At 34.4% G+C, this 19,956-nt stretch overlaps 2 protein-coding genes across 3 annotated transcripts; both read left to right on the top strand.

The window, feature by feature from the left end:
- The first annotated feature begins 1,845 nt into the window (after nucleotides 1-1,845).
- On the top strand, nucleotides 1,846-11,667 carry LOC130630257 (ras-related protein Rap1-like). 2 transcript variants are annotated; one of them, XM_057443681.1, is made up of 7 exons: nucleotides 1,846-1,964; nucleotides 6,813-6,935; nucleotides 8,439-8,457; nucleotides 9,066-9,085; nucleotides 9,935-10,174; nucleotides 10,281-10,370; nucleotides 10,954-11,667. In XM_057443681.1, the coding sequence occupies exons 2-7, from the start codon at nucleotides 6,852-6,854 to the stop codon at nucleotides 11,092-11,094; spliced, it is 594 nt and encodes a 197-aa protein (XP_057299664.1). In that variant the 5' UTR covers nucleotides 1,846-1,964; nucleotides 6,813-6,851; the 3' UTR covers nucleotides 11,095-11,667. The 2 variants fall into 2 exon arrangements, with proteins under 2 accessions (XP_057299664.1, XP_057299663.1); XM_057443680.1 differs by lacking the exon at nucleotides 1,846-1,964 and adding an exon at nucleotides 6,438-6,531.
- Nucleotides 11,668-16,681: 5,014 nt separating this feature from the next.
- On the top strand, nucleotides 16,682-17,539 carry LOC130629975 (tonsoku-like protein). Its single transcript, XM_057443368.1, has one exon. The coding sequence runs from the start codon at nucleotides 16,682-16,684 to the stop codon at nucleotides 17,537-17,539; it is 858 nt and encodes a 285-aa protein (XP_057299351.1).
- Nucleotides 17,540-19,956: the final 2,417 nt, after the last annotated feature.

Below are 19,956 nucleotides of genomic sequence, written 5' to 3'. Positions count from 1 at the left end.
ATTGCAGGATCACTGTATGCATTGTCACATCTCCCCTGCGTCATAAACATAGAAAAGGCAGCTATAATCCAATTGACGCCCTTCGGTCCTAAATAATAGGTTTATGAGAACAAGAATCAAAGTTTTGTTAGATTAAGCAAAGTGGTTATATGAGTAACATCCTTCAATTGTTTTGATTCATTTGGAATCAGAGTAATTTCAGCTCAAGACACTACACAATTCCAAAAGATATAACAACGTCATGTTTACTTTATTTTCAATCGACACATCTATTATTAAATTCTTTTTATATTTAATAATTTCTTAAAGCACAAGAGATGCTTAATAACCCATTCTTTTTTTTGTTATAACTAATAATGAACTCGACTGTTTTTTGTTCTCCCGTGAGTGTCTAGTTTAATTTTTTGCAAATTGTATCGATTTAAACAACAACAAAAATAACAATTATAAAATGACCAGAGTCTAATTCACACACAGTTGTAGCTCTTTTCTAAAAACACTTATCACCAAGGCTACAAACCGCCATTATTGTTTAACTCTTTTTTAATCCAATATTTTTAAAATTAAATAAGACATGGTAATTGCTTTGTTTTTAACATAAAAATGTTTTTACTGGTTACTCCAGAACTTCGTTTTCAGACATTCGCCTTAATGCTTTGGTCATTCTTTTAAAATTAGAATTTACGATTTCGTTTTTGGGTGGTGGAAACCACACCGAGCGATACACGTGTACCAAGTGAAGAAGTACTCACAAATTGAAAAAGTTACGTTAAACGGTACTGGTACAATCTTAAAGTCAGATTCACGTTTAGCGCACACATTTTGATCTGCGACTCACCCTTTAGTTCCCAACAATTGCATATACGATCTGCCAGTAAGTACGGCAGTCCTGGGCACAAGGTTGTGATTAAGCATACGTAATCTTTTTGAAATTCACAAGTAAAAACAATGACATAATGACATAATAAAGTGCTTGAACTTAGAAAAAACAACTCTGTTGGCCAAAGTCTGAAAACAATAAAAACTCAATTGATGTAATTAGTAGTCGAGTTAATTTATAAAGTTGATTTTCAAAAAACCAATATAAATAGTTATTGAAAAGAATTAGATGCGCTTGGTTGCCATGTCAATGATTCAATCAGAAGCTAGTATACTTTTAATACTTTTTCCATATGCCGCCACAGAAATAATAGATATATTTCTACATTTTACAACAGTCCCTTGTAAATAGTGTCACACGTTCTTTACCTTTGCAATACATGGATCACAGTGCCAGGGAGAAGGCTTCCCCCCTTTCTCCCTCACTGCTTTTTTTGGTAGATAATAATTTTTTTTCAAAACACAGTTTATCCCACCACGCAAATCAAATCTCGCAACGCAATCCCTCCAATATGTGCAAAAAAATATCTGTTGGTCATAAACTGTAAAACAATTTTAACATGACGTTTTATTCATGCTGAAATAAATGGTAGAAACTGTTGCAGTGTATGTAGACACCGCGTAGTTTGAGTGCGTCATACTGAATATTTCGATAGGCATGATGTTTCGCACTCGCTATAAGAGGTATCCAACCTTTGCAACTCACATCAGCAAATTCAGAATATGTTCCATGCTTTAAAAAAATTAATAAAAATTTCTGTAAATATTTTGCGTTGTATGGTCAGAAGAACACCTTTTGAGCTCTACTTGCGTCTGTAACCACTATAGTTTGCGTCAGTAGTTATTTCAATAGGAAACATCGTCTGGTTTTCACTTTTTTTTTCTTGCAGAGAAACTTTGTTTAAAGTAATTAGTCTCCCAGCGTGGCACACAATACGAACAAATTATGCTTAGAGTTTTATGAGCTTCTTTTTTTTTTGAAGTACATAATGATCATAACAACAAACTGCTAACGTGTTAAGCGTAGAGTTTCGAAAGCGTTGCTGAATGTTGTGATTTGAATCGGAAAAGTTGCTTTAAAAACGGTAGGATATAACCTTATTGCTTTGCATGGATAGTTTGTACGTCTTTAAGACTGCGATGCTGTGTGAAATTCAGTTAAATCAAAAACTTTCAAAGACTTATGCCAGTAGTAAAAACAAACAGTGTGATGATATTGTTGATACCGGTTACACCTCTTCAATAATAACTGGAAATATATGTTCTAAATTCGCGCCAACATCTCGGTATTTTGGTGGGCCAACGAAAAAGATGGTAATACTTCAAAAAATTGAGTTTATTTGTACGTTGTGTTTTATTTGCATATCGTCACACCAACTTTTTTAGTTTTTACTTTGGACTTTTGTTTGGGAAGTGGTCTGAATCCTAATTTGATTTTTAATCAAGTGTGGCTAAATATATAATTTGCTCGTAATACTGTGACGTACCAGTATGACGTCACTATTCTTTACCTGGAAACTGCTGATACACTACCATAGGGTGTTTTTCAAAAAAAAAGATTTCCTTTTTCCTCTGTACATATTTGTTGCTGTTGTTGTTTGTTTTTGTTTTGTAAGCAGCTTTTTTAAAAAAGTCATGCAGCATTCATTTTTTAATAAGAAAAAGAAGGCAAAAAAAACAAGGATTGAGTCTCAGCCAAAATTTCGTGTAAATCTTTGTGCTCTCAAAATAAAATCAATTACAATTGTCATAAATCAATCAAATTTGGTGTAAGCCACTGAATTTGGAAGAAAGCATCTCAATTTGTGGACTTAGGTAATAATTTCATGCCTAAAATCACTTGTTTCAAGCAATAATACAAATAATACTAAAATTATATTATGATCTCATCCACCACGATCTCATTAAGCATCCATAATATGAATATTGTAGTGACGAAGCCCGTTTATAATTGTTGGGTTTCGCTACTCTATTTAGCGTCTTAACTCTTAAACTTCTTTGACTCCGAAATGACGTACGCATGTGAACAAGGCCAAAATACCAACACGCATTTTATTAGCCATAACTCCTGACCACTCTGGTTTATGATAACAAAATGTGTGAAAGAGAATTAAATTTGTTTTCCGACATTACCTAATTCAGCTGACGTTAAAAAAGGTGTGGCGAGAAATTGTATTCAATGATAAAAAGTATTCGACCTTAATACATGCGTTAGTAGCCCTGCAATTGCAGGGCTACTAACGCATGTGGAGCAGGCAAGTAAGTTAGGCTACAACAAACAGGTTAAATGGAGTAAGTTAATCAATTGACTCAGAATCAGATTTATGTGGATAGACTAGTAAGTTAAACCATTGACTCAGGAATCCGGTTTGTATAAACAGACTAGTAAGTTAGGCCATAATCTGAGGGAGGCTTTTATTCGAACTAGATACTTACTCAAGTGTAAGATGGATAATCAATCACTTCAGTATTATGTCGACCGTGTTAATTAACAGAACCTTTAAAATACTTCAGATATTTAAATTCTAGGTAAAAGATTGTGACGCTTACAAATCGACAACCTTTTGGACGCGTTCATTAGACGGGGACGTTACATATAGATTGACTACTTACGCCCAACTCGCTAAGTCGTTACCCCATCGCTATGTCTAAATACGTAAATATTCCCTTGAAGGCTGCATGACGCAACCTCTGCCCGCAATACGTATTTTAGAGAAAAAGGTTTACCACCGTAGATTTTAAATTACGCATTGTCTTTCTGTATGTAGAAATCCTTTTTCATGGTTATTAAAAATGACTGGTTAGGAAGGGCGGCGTTTCAAAGCGTGTATCCTTTTGTTGCGGTTTTGAAGTAGTAAAGTGACAATATCGGTTCACGGAATTCCTAGAAATTCCTACACTAGTTTCTTAGAATCTGCAGAGAAATTATATAAGTTTCTGCAAAATGCCTGGAGAAAAATACCTGGCATAGTTGCCTGTGGTAGTTCTAGGAGAAATGCAGGAATCGACATTTAAATTACCTAAATCTATCAACGAGGATTATGGAAAATGGAGAGAGAACTAGTTGAACATAATTACGAAATTGAGAGTTGCTAATCAACTGTTCAGAAAACAATTAGAAAACGACACTGTGAACACCTGTGATAAGCATTTTAAAGGTGAAGATATTGATATTTGGAAGTATTCCTACACAGTAAAACTTTGTCCAGAGAATCATTCTATAAATACTATACAATTCCTTTTCACTTTCTTCAAGTTCCATTACAGAAGGGACCTGGTAAAAAGAGATTGTTATTGGGAGCTTTACCATAGTTGAATTTGCCAAAAAATATTGTGACTTACATGTTTACTGAATGTCAAAAAGAATACTGAGTACTATTATCTATCATATCAACACTTATGTGCTCGAATATGAACACAAATCTTTGGCTCAATGGAATGTTGATATTGGAAATGATTGTCCTTAGGATGTATGATCCCCAGTAGCTATGTTACACCAAAGTTTGAGAAGTAACATTTTGAGCATTGTTAATGAGGGCCTTTTTGAACTCTTTATCTTCTTAGTACAGCTTCAAAGTCATCATTAAATATATAAACATGAGTACTGGTGGTCATTTTTTGGACGACTGCCTTAAATCTGTGCACCGTTATTTTTGCCTCGGTTACTAAAAACTCAGTGCGCAACATATCATCTCGACGCGCGGGAATCCCTTTAAAGTTCGCCGCCCTTTCTAACCAGTCTTTTTCTACTAACTATGCCTTTATAAATTCCATGATCCAGTTCATCTGAACAAAACAACAAACCAAATGTTAAAATTATTTTGTTGATTCAAGAACAAACTACCAAAATAATAAAGGCCACACTGTTCGGTCCTGTTGAGGTAGCTAGAGTATGACGATTGATCGATTTAATTTTGGACCATATTGCTGACAACACAAATATTTTAAACTGAAATTGATTTTAGTGCTAGTAGAAGACTCTCAGTGTAACGTGTTGACATGTAATATCATCTTCTATCCTTCCTTCGAGTTTTATTCAGTGACGTCAGCAGTTTTATTTTTTAACTGCGAGACTTGTATAAGGATATACAGAAAGGTGCTTTTCATATGTTCTGCTGCGCAAAATACATACCCACAAGTAAATTTGTTTTGGGCAACCATTTTTTATAACTATATATAATTATAACTATTATAACTATAACTTGCCACTTATTATTATTATTTGTCTTACTCGGCTCTCATAGCTGCTGGTAAGTAAGCAATTTTTAAACCGAAACAATAACGAATAAAGTAGGCCCTCCTGATCCTTGCTAGGGCACATAGAAATGGAGGAAATTTTTGGGTAATAATAATTTATCTACAAAAATGGCTTATTTGCACTACACACACGCGAATGCCGTCAAATTTCAATATTTCCGCAATATGGATATGTCTTTCATCGCAGAACTTATTTTTGAATGGACGAGGTATTAGATCAGCGAAATCAATTTAGTACACAAAGAATCTAATCAGCTATGTGGTAGAGAGAGGTTTTTTTTTTCCTAATGAGTTGTAAAATGAAAAATAATATCACTTGGGACTTCGTCTCTCTCGAACATCTAGCACGATTTTGTAATTTTTAAGGCGAGTTTAAGCCTGGAATACACGACCAATTTTAATTGACAGACACGTGCATGTGAAGCTATAGTCGACAAGAAAATTTTGATTTAACTAGAAATTCTGGTGCTGAGATCACGTTCAAACGTTCTAACCTTCCAAATGGTATTGATAACACCGCTGGGAGTAAAACAGAACAGAAGAAGAATTTTCACTGAAAACGAAATGAAACGGAGAATAGTAATGTCTGGAATCTGATTGGTTAACAAACTTTTCCATTTCCATTCAGACTGAAAGTTGAAATTATTTCAATTTTTCTTGCGGACAGCAACGGAGAAATTATAAAAAAAAAACCATCAAATTTTTTAAGCATTTTTCTTGTTCTGTTCCGTTTCCATTTGGCTGTTCACTGGAAATTCAGCTTTAATATCATTTCAGGTAACAAGTTAATTCTTCTTTAAAGAAAAAAAAACTTTTTGTAATAAGAGAAATATAGGAGCGAAATGAAAACACTTCGATATTTGTTGCGGATCCAATCAGAAAAGTGTTAGCCTGGACAGTCTAGCCACAGTGTGAACCCAGCCGGCACAAGACGTTTTTAAGACGTCTTAAGATGTCTTTTTTAAATCTTCTGTTAGAAAACGCTATTAAGATGTCTTTAATGCATCTTCTTAAGAGCGTCTTTCAAAAGACATCTTTTAAACGTCTTTTGAAAGTAAATAAATTAATGTAGTCTGAAAAACAACCGTTTGGTAAATTTCAACTGACAAAGCGGATAAAAAAAATCACACTAACTTTAGAGTTTTGATTGAGCCTATGTGGAGTACAACAGGTAGGTTGGCCCAGCAAAACATTTTTTGGAATTTTTGAGCGTGTAGACCAGGCTTTAAAGACAGGATATGAAGTCCGTTTTATTTTAAAATCCCAACGGCCAAAGATGAAAAAAGAAAAAAAAATGAATGAATGAATGAAAAAAGTTGGATAATATTTTTATATCAAGATTTTTGGAAAGTATGTAGCGCGTGTTGATTCGTTTAAACAATGTTTTTTCTTCAGGTAAGAAACTTGCTTGTTTTTTCGGCCAATTTTGATTGTAATTTTCGGAGTGGTGCAAGCTTCTTTTTTTGGCGCGCACAATTTATCAAAATAATGTCCTTTATTTTATGACTTATGTGGCGACCATCTTGTGATTAAATCTTATTTAGTTTTTCTTGTTTACGGATTTTCTGGTAGGAATGTTATATTAAACAACTCCAATTTTCTGTAAGATGGGACACTCAGAAAGTAAAAGAAAAAAGTTTGTGAGAAGCCTCTTTAATTTTTTTTGTTTTTTTTAGAAAGTGAAAAATGAACTAAAGAAAAAAAAGGAGAAGAACATGTTAAGAGTGTGTGTAGTTGGAAGTGGTGGTGTGGGAAAAAGTTGTGTGACGATAAGATTTTTAAAAAATGAATTCAACGAGGTAATTTTATTTCGAGAGCTTTCTACGATGTTAAAGTTCTGAGAGAGTAAAGTAAGTGATGTCACAAAAGCTTCCTGTCTGGTCGAACAAATGGAAACATTAGCCGTATTTACGTAGTGTCCGCGACTTGCAGATATAAAATTTTTGTTAGGCACATGATTAAGTGCTGGAATTTTGTGACTTATTCCAGTTTTTATTGAGGATTTTATTTTTTTGTTTCTATACTTTCCGGGGGTGTAAAATTCGTGGGTCGGAAGTAGTGCTTATATTCATGTAAGAGTGTTGTAACATGTTGTATTTGGTAGTTATTATTGCATGTATGATGGCCACCGGGTGGTTACTAAGGGGTTGTTAAGGTCATACCGTAAAATGCTATAATCAAACTGTAGTTAAGCACACCAAATCCTTATCAAAATTTTATTCCTGTTTATAAGCGCACCCTTAAGATAAGCGAGTTTATTCTGATATTGTTGACTACGAAAAAGCATTGTTCATTCTGATTTAAAAAACTGACGAAGATTAAGGAGAGACATTTTAGAGCATATAGATCAATTTTACTTTATACTTTATATAAACTTTATAGGGCAATACACATTGAGAAAAATATTTCAGTTATTCTATCGTTTTCACCTTGTACCTTTTTATACTCCAATATATGCGCATCCTCAAATCAGCGCACCAATGTGTTACTATCACCGCTGTTAAGGGCTGCGCTTGATTACGGCATTTTACGGTATTGGGTATTAGATATACAGTATTCTCTCCAATTAACAGACACTCTAAAAAGCGGATACCTCTGATTAGCGGACACTTTGTCCATGCACCAGCCAATCTCTGGTCAAAGTCTTATAAAAAATTTTCTAATTAGCGATGCAAATGACGTCATTATATTCTGTTCCTTACCTTGACCTTATTTAAATACAATATTTTACATATGTAACAAGTAATGATAATGTACCAAGTAGTGTCAATATTTCTGGAAAAACGGACCTTTTCACATATATATTTTTAAAATTAAAATTCATTTTTCTTAATACTAAGTCAATGTTTGGTAAACAGTCCGCAAGTGAAAAATTAAAGGAAATAATCTATGTGACGTCATCAAATTCTTTTCACCTGAAATGTATTAAGTTATTTTACAACTGTGTTAAGTTTTACGTACGTAGTTTGGGATTTATGACCCGCAGACAATTTATGCCCCTCCCCCCACCCCACTTCTTGTTACACAGGCAAAAGAATCCCAGGTATGATTGGATTAAGGAACGCCTCTAAAACAAATATCTTTAAAATGACAGCAATCGACATAATTAACTCGCCCCTCTTACAGGGTATCCCTGATACCTCGTAAAAGGTGTCGAATTGGTATGACATGTTTTTGTGACACTGCTATCTAAAAACCTTCTAGTATATCTATGCTTTATCGTGTCTCACAAAAGAGGTAAGCTTTATAATTTTTCTTTTTTATTTTCTGTGTTTAAACTTTCCATTTTATTTTTATTTTAGTATTATGATCCCACCATGGGTATGTTATATTTGTTACTTTAAACAATGATTTTTAGTTTTTTATGAACTGTTAATGGATAGTGTTTAAAAGTTCCCTATAAACTCTTAAAAATTTGAACGAAACACGGTGAATTTTGTGTTAAAAAATTCAGTACAAGACTTCTTAAAATACTTCTAATTTTTAACTTGTTAATTCGCCAAAAAACTGTCGTTAACAACGGCGCTAAACAACTGAATTTAACACCTAGTAACTTGTAGAGCAACCTAGCTTCAAACTTGGAAAGCTTCAAACAATGATTGTCCGGGCTAACCCCTAGTCTAGTTGCAGTGCCCAAAAGTGCGCCAAATGTGTACAAAATGAGTATTAAGACTGACAACAACGTAGTAAGTAAAATGATTTAAAAATGCTGAACTACACGATTTTATTGCGTGGACATATTTCACAAATGCAACATGTTTTTTGTTTGTTGTTTTTGTGGCTAACTGGATGCATATATTATGCAACCAGTCGCCGCCTGTTCGACGAAGCGTCCAGCGGTTTGCTCAACTTCAAGCTGGCCCAACTGCTTAGCCGGGGGTTAGATACACAACATTTTTATTTTATCTCACTTTTATCACTTTTTTTAGAGGAAACTTACAAGACGGTGGTAAGTACTTTATTCTCATTCTGCAAATTACTAACCAAATTTTATTCTGCAAAATACCAATAATTTTTTTTCTTAAAAGCACTATAACATTTTGTCCCATCTTAGCGCCAAAAATAAGAATGTGAATTCATTCATTCAGTGGATTGTAAAAGGGGGTCAGGTAACCTCAACAATCAGGATTTAAATAAAATTATTGGCTATTTACCATGTCACGCTCTTCTCATGCTGTCTTAATAACAATCATGTATTTGTATAATGTCGTCAGAAATTAGGCGCGTTCGGTTATAAGCAAACCAAATTCCTTACTGGAATATCGTTAGTCAGCTTCGCGTACTACCAATTTAATAACAAAAGGAACGGAATCAAAGAAAATATTTGGCGAGATGAAAATTACCGCAATAAGTGTCGGCAAGCAGCTTATCAAAGACATATAGATTAATCAATTTGCTCTTTTTGTGTCCGTTTCCGAACTCTCGTGGATAAGAGTATCGTATTCTTGTCCTTAACACATGCAAATTGCGCTTAAATCCAGCATTTTAGGGATATTTCTACGGCGATATTCTTTGCCACGATTCAATATGGGCGAGTGATATTACTTTGGCCCGGATTAGCCCCAATCATGTGAGGGAAATGGGGAAGATGGCGCACTGTGTGGGCCGTTGGATGTTGCAGGGAGTTGTCTGGTAGATCGCGGACCCTATCTAAGATTCTCCATCTAAGCCATGGCCCCTCCTGGAATTAATAGATGGGGTATATCCCTCGATAATTGTGTGGCTAGCGGTGTAAAATTGCACATCTATCTACCTATCTATCTATCTATCTATCTTTATTTTTTGTTGTTGTTGGTAGATGACGTATCGTGGTCGGCAACATCACGTTGAAATTGTGGACACGGCGGGACAAGAAGAATTCACGACATTTCTAGACTCGTCACTTTCGACCGGTGACGCATTTATGATTTTGTATGCAATAAACTCTCTATCGAGCTGGAACGATCTCCAAGCTCTACGAAGCAAGATATTTCCGCCGGCGAACGAAGCAAGAAACTCGACTCAACGAATCCCTTGCATTATTGTAGGGAATAAAAAGGTAGCTATTTTGTAAAATTGGGTTCTGCTTGGGATAATGTTTTTTGTATGGGATTTACCAGATTAATGTTTTGTTCCTCGTGCTTGTATCGTTTTTATTTTTTTAGGACTTAGAAAATGATCGAGACACACCTCAAGAAACAGCAGAAGAATACGCTGCCTCGATTAGAGTTCCTTACATCGAAACCTCTGCGAAGGTGACGACTGTTCAGTTTTTTACATAGAACTTAAAGTTTTTTTCACTTGAACCCTTCGAAAGTGGGCGTGACCATCAGAAATTTCTATCAGACTAAATTCTGTCAAAATTAGCTCCCTGTTTTCAAATACTTGCATAGATAGATGTGTTTAATTATACTATCGCATTATCTATAGGACCTTAAGATCTATAACACTGCTTTTTTTGCGACTTAAAACATGTAACGTGGTTGCTAGAAAACATTTGTAGCATGGATTGCTGACTTGTTCGTATCAATTTTCGCGCGTTTATATATTCATGCAACAGAAGAAAATCTGTTCGCTCGTATTAACTTTTACGTAATAGCAAAATGGACATATTTCGCATAATATTTAACATAAGTACCACAAGTAGCTTAATTTTACCGCGACATGTTTGTGCGTAATTTCTGGAGTATATTTGGCGCGCTAACGAACTTTTTGCGTAGGAATACGATAGTGGTTTATTTTTACAATGTATTTTTCATAGTTTATCAAATTTTAGATAGTCGTTTACAAAATTTTGTTCGTATAATTTCTGACTGAATTCTCAATTTCTCCTTTTAGACTGGTTTCAACATTCACGAAGCTTTTGAGTTAATAATGAGTGAAATAGATCGCGTGCGCCCGGACTTATTACAAAAACCGAGTAAATCTGCTCGCTCCGTCAGTAGTGAGCATCGTAAGAAAGACTGCAGAATCGCCTGATAAACATAATGTGAAAGCACCCTTCATGCAAGATTGAAGTTAGGCTATTTGACGGTATTTTGTCGTCCGATTCACATGGATTCTCGCCTGTTCTAGTTGGGTTAATAATCGTGTTTGAATACTAAAATGCGGCTTCTCTCGGACGCTACTTTCGTTTCAGTGTCCGATATGTCACTGATAGTCACATGATACAGATGTTTTTGAATCGTGGTAATTCTGCTTATTCTAAATTTCTACAGAAAGTCTTCTGTTAATTCTTTCTGTCTCGTGTGATTATCACGTGACCTGATTATGTGAAGAACAAGAGTAGAAAATTTTATTTTTGTTCTCTTTATCATTGTTGCTTTTTGTTCTTTATAATATTTATTATTGGATAGATTTTTGTTTATTTTTTTCTAACCTTTAGCAGAGTTTTTATTATGAACCAATTAGAAGATGTCGTAGTTTCGTATGTATTTTTATTGGCTGGATCGCTGTACCGTGAGCTTGAGACTCGGGGAATAAGCCTTCGGCCAATCTGTTTTTAGATGCTTATATTGTATACGAAAGCGGTATTATTCGCGATTAGGCTGACATTTCCCTTGTTTTTGCTTTCCTGTTCTTATTTACTTTCTGTCTTTATACGCTACGTTTTAAAGTGGACATATTTTACCAAATAAGAGACTAGTTAGACGTGAACGATTGACGTCAAGCAATCGAGTAAATATTATTGAAAGCATAGGGTTGGGGTCGATTTTTTTTGAGCCGATAAAGTAGTTGATGATATGATTGGACATGAGCACGAGTGTTGTTGCTAGTCATATGCGGCGAAATTCAACGATGTCTGTCTTTACAAGTACTGAAAAACGGTATCCGGAGAATTGCCCCCCAGTAAATTGCCCCCTGGAAGATAGCCCCCCCCCCCCGGAGATCTTCAAATTTTTTTTCAATTTTTTGTACACGCCCTAACAGCTGTTTAACTGCCGATATCGCCTATTATGCAAATAGGAGATGTGGCTATTGTTTGTGTTTCGATACTTTGATGCTTTCTTGGAGAACATCCTGCTCCACCTCAACGAAGACGATATGTTGGCAATAACGCCAGAATTTTGCATCTACACCCCAATCGTCGTATCATGGAATACCTATGCAGTATTGCCCATAACTTAGCTTTGTAATACTTTGTACATTGCATTTAGTTTAGCATTTATACTAATTTTTAAATACACATTTACTTTGTATAGTTTTTAAGCGAATTTGTCTCTTTTATTGCTATAAAAAATGTGTTATTTCGTTTGAATAATGATTGTCCTATTCTTCTTAGATTTATCATTTGTAACATTGCGAAAAACTGTGTTTTAAAAAGAAAATAGATACATATATCTTTTTAGGAAAAAGTACACTTTTTATAGCAGCAAAAGGCTAGGAATTGCTAAAAAATATAAGAACAAAATAAAAACAATTCCAGGCTGAACACGTAACAAAATTAATTTCCTGATTCTTTTAAAAAAATTACAATTCATTTTATTGGGGGGCAATCTTCCAGGGGGCAATTCTCGGGGGGTAATTCTCCGGGGGGCAATCCTTCAGGGGGCAATTTACTGGGGGGGGCAATTCACCCGGGGCAACTCTCCGGGGGGGCAATTCACCTAGTACCCTGGAAGACAAACAACTCTACATTTTTTTTTTTCTTTTTTGGATTATGTTTTAGCGAAATCTGTTAGAAACACACATGTCGATTGTCTAACTACTATTCACCAATTAGGATAGAATGTACGTGAAAGTAAAAGGCTGGGAAGTACTGCATTGTTTAAATAGTACATGTCATTTGTATGAAGACTTGTTTGCAAACAAAATTCGTATGTTTTTAAATCAACACGATAAAATATGTATGTGGAACAGACTTCAAGCAACAGGAAATTAAGAGAAAGACGGTAAAGGTATAATCAATGAATTCAGCTACACCTTACAAGAACATAATTGTGTGCAGCGCAAAACGATTGCTTACATGTCAAAAAAACATCTTTTTGATTGGCCTTTTGTAAAGAATAAAGAATAAGTGCATTTTTTTAGCCTGAAATAGTTCTGTCATGGAGGGCGAAGTGAATTATGAGCAGAAAAAGTTTTCGTTTGTTATAATAAATCGTCCAACTTTATGTCAAAACTACTAGATTGTATGATGTTTATACTTTAGGAGAAGAAAGTTTTGCAGGGTCAAAAAATCGCAAAAATTTTGCCACAAAAACACCCACTTTTTACAGGCTCGTGAGCTTGTATTAAAACGCAAATGTGTCCCACAAGAATGGAAAATTTTGCCTCTCTGAGCACCGAAACGGGAGTAGTCGTGTGTTCGAATCTCATCTTGGTAATTATTTTTACTTTTTTTTTTTTTTTGCTGTTATATAAGATAAGTGTTCAAAATCATTTTTTAGCTAACTGGTAAAGTAAAAGTGTCTCCATCAAAGTTTACAAAGGTGAATGTAAGTAGACTTAAGGTCTCCCAAATGCCTGGAAAGTAGTCTGCAAAATTTCCACAACATTACGTAAGAGAGAAACGAAGACAACCATCAACTTTCTGCATTCCTCTTCTGGCCTTCAAATTCGAGGAGTTTTCCGTTCAAAAAGATATCACAAATCAATTTTGAAAAAATAACTGCATAGTGCGTAACAACTATTATAGCCTATCTGAATAGCATAATATGTCGTTTCTAACTTCGTAACAGAAATCACAATCTGATTGACAGCTTTTTGTAAACTTTATTCGCGAGGTTGTTTACGTATATCATACGTCTTGTTTATTATAGTTTAACGTTATCCTTTTTTAATTTGTTGATAATATCAACATGGTCACAACAAGGTTGTGGTTGTGAAAAATACATATGATTTTCTAATACAACAGAAGATTAATGAAAATGACTCACGGCAAACATTTATTTTTTGTTGTCTGGTCCACTTCACCAAAATTTTTCTTTAAAGGGGCTACGAAACGGCTGTTGGTCCGTAGCCCCTTTAACCTTTTTAACTTGTAGCTATCATTAGAACAATTTCGTACTGCACAACGTAACCCTATTTCACCACCAACAGTAAAAACATATGCGAATGCCCTGCTGTTTTAAAAATTTTGTCGAAATTTTCGTGTTTTGTAAACATGTAAACATCAATGCTGGAAAGCGGAAAATGGTGTATTGTATTTTTTGGACAAATTTCGCATAAAAAACTTGCAAAAATCAAAAATAACTTCATTCGCAAGGGTAAATCATTCGAGAACTCTTTTTTTATTATTATTCTTATTAATAATCAACAGCATGCATTCATTACTGTTTCAAGAAATCGGGATATACAAGAATTGTTTGTACGTAGCACAGAATAAAAACTGTTATTGTAAATTTGAGATTCCCCCGTTTTTTTTTTTTTTTGTTGTTGTTGTTTTTTTGTGATAAAAAAACAAAGGGATAAACTAAAAAACGCGACAGTTTCTGCCCGCGAAAGTAAATGCAGTTTATGGAAGATTTCCCGGAAACACATTTAGATAATTGAAGCATTGATATTCTGTGAGCTTCACAGAATTAGAGAAAAATATGGTTATATTCTTAACATTAAGTTTGATGGTATTGTGTTTTAAAAAAAGAAAAATCATCTGACATTTATCTATATTATAATGCCCGTATACAGCTTTCGCCAGTAATAAATCACGATCAAGGGTATCGAATGCTTTTGAGAGATATGTCACCATGATTTCCACAACCTCAGATTTAAATAGACACTCAAGTTCCAAAAGACCAAAAATCCGAATTAAGGCATGGTATGTGCTGTGTTTCGGATCATTCTGTGAGTTTTATAGAACACGATCCCGTCTATCTAACGTGTCTAAATACAAGGATGGAATACCCAAAGTTCTTTTATCTGGTGTCGTTTATCGTTATACGTGTGGTGGCTGCAATACCAGATATTACGGCCAAACAAATAGGCACCTGAAAACAAGGATCGGTGAACACATTCGAATATAGGCCCTGAAAATTAATGCTATGCTAAACAATCTGCTATCTGTGATCATCATAGGCAGTGCATCATTTGGCGAATTTAATGTTCTGGCTTCTAACATCACTTACCACCTTGAAATCAAAGAAAGCTTCTTCATAATGAGAGATTTTCATTGAATAAAGCTATTAAATCGGCGCCATTATATCATCTTTCCGATATGATTTGAATATTTATTCCACTAGTAATATGTTTAGTATGTATATTTGTAAAAAATTAAAATTGTACACACTTCTTGAATATCAATGGCCGTTGTTATTTCAGATTCTGTGAGCTGTTCACTAAGAATTCTCCAAAAGGGCTTATATGGAGTGTGTTATTTCCTTTCATCACGCAACATTTTACAAGAACTTACTATCAAGAAGATTCTCTAGAATTTGATTAAAAGAGAAAAAATCAGAAGCGTTGATATTAGATAAATTAAAAACACCATCTTTAATGAAATTACCAAACAGACACAATCATATTTGTAATTTGCTGGCCGTTTTTTCAGCTGTAAAATGAGATGCATTGACTTTTACTGAGGAAAAGGTATTGTTGCCATGGTGAATAACGGTATGTTAGTCATGGTGGCTTAAATGTGCTTAATGTTATATTTAGAAAGAGCTTTTATCTTTCTGCAACAAGAGACACTCACATAGCAACTATGCGAATGTTTTTATGCACCCACGAACTATAAAAAATTGATGTTTATTTATAGACATTTTTCCCTGTTTAACAAAAGACAAGGATTACTTGTTCATTTGTGTTTACTTGTGTTTAACGAATTAGTGTGATTTCAAAGATAGATTAGTATTATTAAATTAAGGCATATTTTGTTGGTTCTAATCTCCTCTCTAAATAATGAGATCTACACGTTACCTAGGAACAGATTTAATGTCCGAAAACATATGGGCTTTTCTTTTATCTTGTCAAAGACACTGGATCGAGGCTGTAAAGCACCTCGGAATATAACGGAAGGTTTAAAACAGTAATACCGAGATTTGATTGGTTATTCCGCTTATTATTATTATTTTTGGTTTTGTAAAATTCTTTGTTCCTAAAATAACGGTTTTTGTTCCTCTCTGCGGAGGAGTTGTTTAATATTCAGCTATAATATTTTTTAACTTCGCAAATTCGAATCCCAAATCTGTTGTTGCACGTTAGGCAAAAAAAAAACAACCTAGGTTCGAAGTTTACAGAATCATTTTTGATACTTCTTAATAATTGAGCGGCTACTGATAAAAACTCAGACCCACTTAGTACCCATTCAAAAAGAGGAAATAAAAGACATGATTAAATTGTGCAATGGAATGCAGTATTTCAGCAAATTTTACTGCCGTCATTCTTTTTATACAATTTTAAAACTCATCAACAAGAGATTTTGTTTTATAGAGGTAATACATAGGCATTTGAAACCAACAGTGCGCTATTGTTGACAGGGAGATTAATTTTGAGTAATTATTGATGTCTTTCAGTTGGATAAATAACGTGACCCGGAGAAGACGTATTTTGCTTCTCTAGAAAAATAAAAAAATTAAAGGCTCGTTGTTTCTCTGATAAAGTTTTCAAAGTAATTAATACAGGGAACATGACTAATTTCAAGTCGTTGTCAACATTGGACAGGGGTAATTCCTTACCTGACTTGTTAGAAGTTCCGGACAAACATAACGAAGACTTACCGCGACGATCCAGTCTGACGAATGATCACAGTTCTGGGAAACAGGATGTCAAACTTGGAGAAAAACTGTATAAACAAAAATCAACACGACAAAAAGATTCGCTAATGCAAAAAATATTTAAAAGTGATAAATCGAAAAAAGGGGGTGTAAGTTCTCCTGTTATAAAGAATCGGAAGTTTTCTTTACCCGTCATGACGTCATCTTTAAGAAACAAGATGGTAGTTACAGCTATAAACGACGACACAAGTACATCATCTACAGACAATGACGACGAGAAGGAATTGGTTAGAAGCTATAGTTCAGAAGATTGCCTTAAAAATAAAGACGAAAAGATCGATGCTTTGTCAAAATATACTTATCGAAGCGTAGTCGAGACAACTTCTAAACAGAAAAAGTTGCGTCACTCTTTTTCAAGCAAGAAAAAATCAAGCAATCTCAAAAAGAAAAGCGCTCTTCACAATGCAGTGCTAGAAGGTAACACCCCTCTAGTGGCTAAATTATTAGATCAATCGAATTGTGACGTAAATGAAATAATTCGCCCTGGGTTATCTCCTTTGCATATAGCTTGCGCTTCAGGCAATAAGAAGATTCTAGAACTCTTAATAGATAATGGAGCAGACTTATCTCTTAAAAACTGTTCAGATTTAACACCAGTGCAAATATCAGCTTTGTTCGGACATTTTGAGGCTACACAACTGTTAATCTCACATGGTGCGGATAGTAAAGATATCCACCACGGTATAAAAAACAACGTTCGGTACACGTAAAGTTTATGTTGTGATTCAAGACACAGTCGTTTAGACTACGCTGACAAGAAGAGATTTATCTCGAACTTCGTTAATACCATAAAAATGATTTTTCACACAAACGACTTTCGCTGGACGAACTATTTTTGACGCAGCTGTAGATCAGCCATATTTTTGTGTAGATCAATTTTTTCAGTGAATTTTTCTTTTTTAACTTTACAAAACTATGTAAAAAACGAAAGAAACCTTAAGTAAGAGGTTGTTGTACATTTGTTTTGTTTTCTTTTTTATTTCAGTTTGTTCCAATTATTGTTTTAACCCTATTCGGTCCGGGCAGGGCGGATTCCGCCCCCCTGACGGTTTTTTTTAATAACTCCTGATTGCTTTGTTATATGGCTATGATACTTACTGAGTTTCAACATTTATCTATTAGACACCTGCAATCTAATTTTTTAGGTCCCATACCTTTCAGAGGCTTTGATATTGGCCATTACTCGAAACTACCCCTAAAAATCTTTATGAAATCCTTATAATGGGGAAAATATAATAACTCCTGTTAGGATTATCCTTAGAACTTGAAACTTTCAGCACAACTTTGTTTCATCAAGAAGAATCATTGTGAACAATTTGAACACGTGACTAATCCGATTTCCCGATTTTGTCGGATTTCACCCGAAAATCGGAAAAAACGGATTTTCGGGACATTTTTGGCAATTTTTTATCCGATCCATGTAAAAACCGGAAGATATGTTAAATAACGTTTATTTAGCTTTCAGAAACTTCAAACAGAATGTAAAAATTCGCTCTAGAACAAAAGTAATTATATTTTAAGCAGATTTTTAACAATTTTGAAGCTTCTGATGACGTCACAGAAAATGTGCTGACGCAAGTAAAAGTTTATTGGCGCCATTTTGTTCCATTTATGACGTACTATAAGTAAAAAAAAGAAAAAAAGAATTGCTTACTACCTTGTCGCACAATCTTTTTATAAGCAACTCTATTATTTATTGGGGACATGCCTTATGTTAAGGGTAGGGACTTGACCATTACGCTGCTTAGCTAGTTGTGTATCAGCTAGAATTTTATTGGCACCACGGTACTTGCATCATGAGGTTGGTAGTAAACTCTACACACACACACACACACATACCCACATTTAAGCCTTGTGGGGACCAAAGTCACAAGGCGCCTTGTGGGCCAAATTTAAAAAAAAAATAAGTTAAAACCAATAATATACTATGTAATTAATCGTCCTAAATCTACCCTACAGCATCGATAAACCTTCTGTGAGGCAACTTTAAGCCTGGAAAAGCATTTATGCACTGACAGCCCTAAGTACACTATTGGCTGTCAAAACACTAGTCACAGTTGTTATATGTTCTATCTGGAATGATTTTCGCCATTGTCTAACTTCGAAGGTTGCTATTTTAAATACAACGTCATCCCTTGTTTTAAAAACTTCGTTGTTACGAAATGGAGGCCCATTGACATTTTTAGATGACCAAACGATGACCAGGTTTTTGGTTTGATGTATTTGCATATGAAAGTGTCAAGAATATCCAACGTAAGCATAAGCGTCAGCTTGTCTCGTCATCCACGACCGCAAAGCTATCTTACAAAAATTGCTTTACCTTTAAATCTAGAATAACATCATCTTATCAAAAAATTACAACACGCGTACAAAACAAGACGTGCTTGCTTTTGGCCAATCATAGTGTTCTATACAAGAAAATAAAAATAAATTCAGATTTTCAAAAAGTCTAACTAAGGATAAAAATACTCAAACAGAGATCACATTCTTTGATTTTGTAGTAAGTAAATACATTTTATTATCTAAATTCTAAAAAGCTTTTACGTACAAAAAAGATTGGCTAGCAACAAACCATAACATTACGTAGCTTTTAAGAGTAAAAGACATACCTTTTTAAATTGTTTTGATTTACAGCACCGTGAATTTCCGGTTTTGTTAAACTTTGTATTTTTGTCAAGTTGTAATACCATAATTCCAAAATGGGGTACATATACATGAACCGGATGTCCTATCAAATAATTTTAAAGAATTAATTGTATTTTTGAATTCTCACCCAAAACAAATATCACCCCATTGAGTACCATTTCTCTCTTTCTAGATTTCTTTAAGTTTTTCAATTAGCTGATATAACTAAAGAGATATAGTTGTATCATAACTAAAGAATAGTTATATTCGCAGATAAAAAAACTATCAATTACAGAACTTGAAAAGAAAGACATGCGAATGTACTGGACCTAAAAGGATCGATCAATAATGTCGATCAGCACTAGTATTAGTTTGTAACTGAGAAAGTTGTCATGTAAATGCGAGAGGTTCTCACCTTCAATATGCTATATCCTGCAGGAACAAAAAGGGAGGATTCATTTCGTGATATGATGAACTGAGAAACATTGCTAAATTACTTGAC

This window comes from Hydractinia symbiolongicarpus, chromosome 2, assembly GCF_029227915.1.
Source record: "Hydractinia symbiolongicarpus strain clone_291-10 chromosome 2, HSymV2.1, whole genome shotgun sequence".
NCBI lineage: Eukaryota > Metazoa > Cnidaria > Hydrozoa > Anthoathecata > Hydractiniidae > Hydractinia > Hydractinia symbiolongicarpus.
This window is presented reverse-complemented; position numbering and strand designations above follow the sequence as displayed.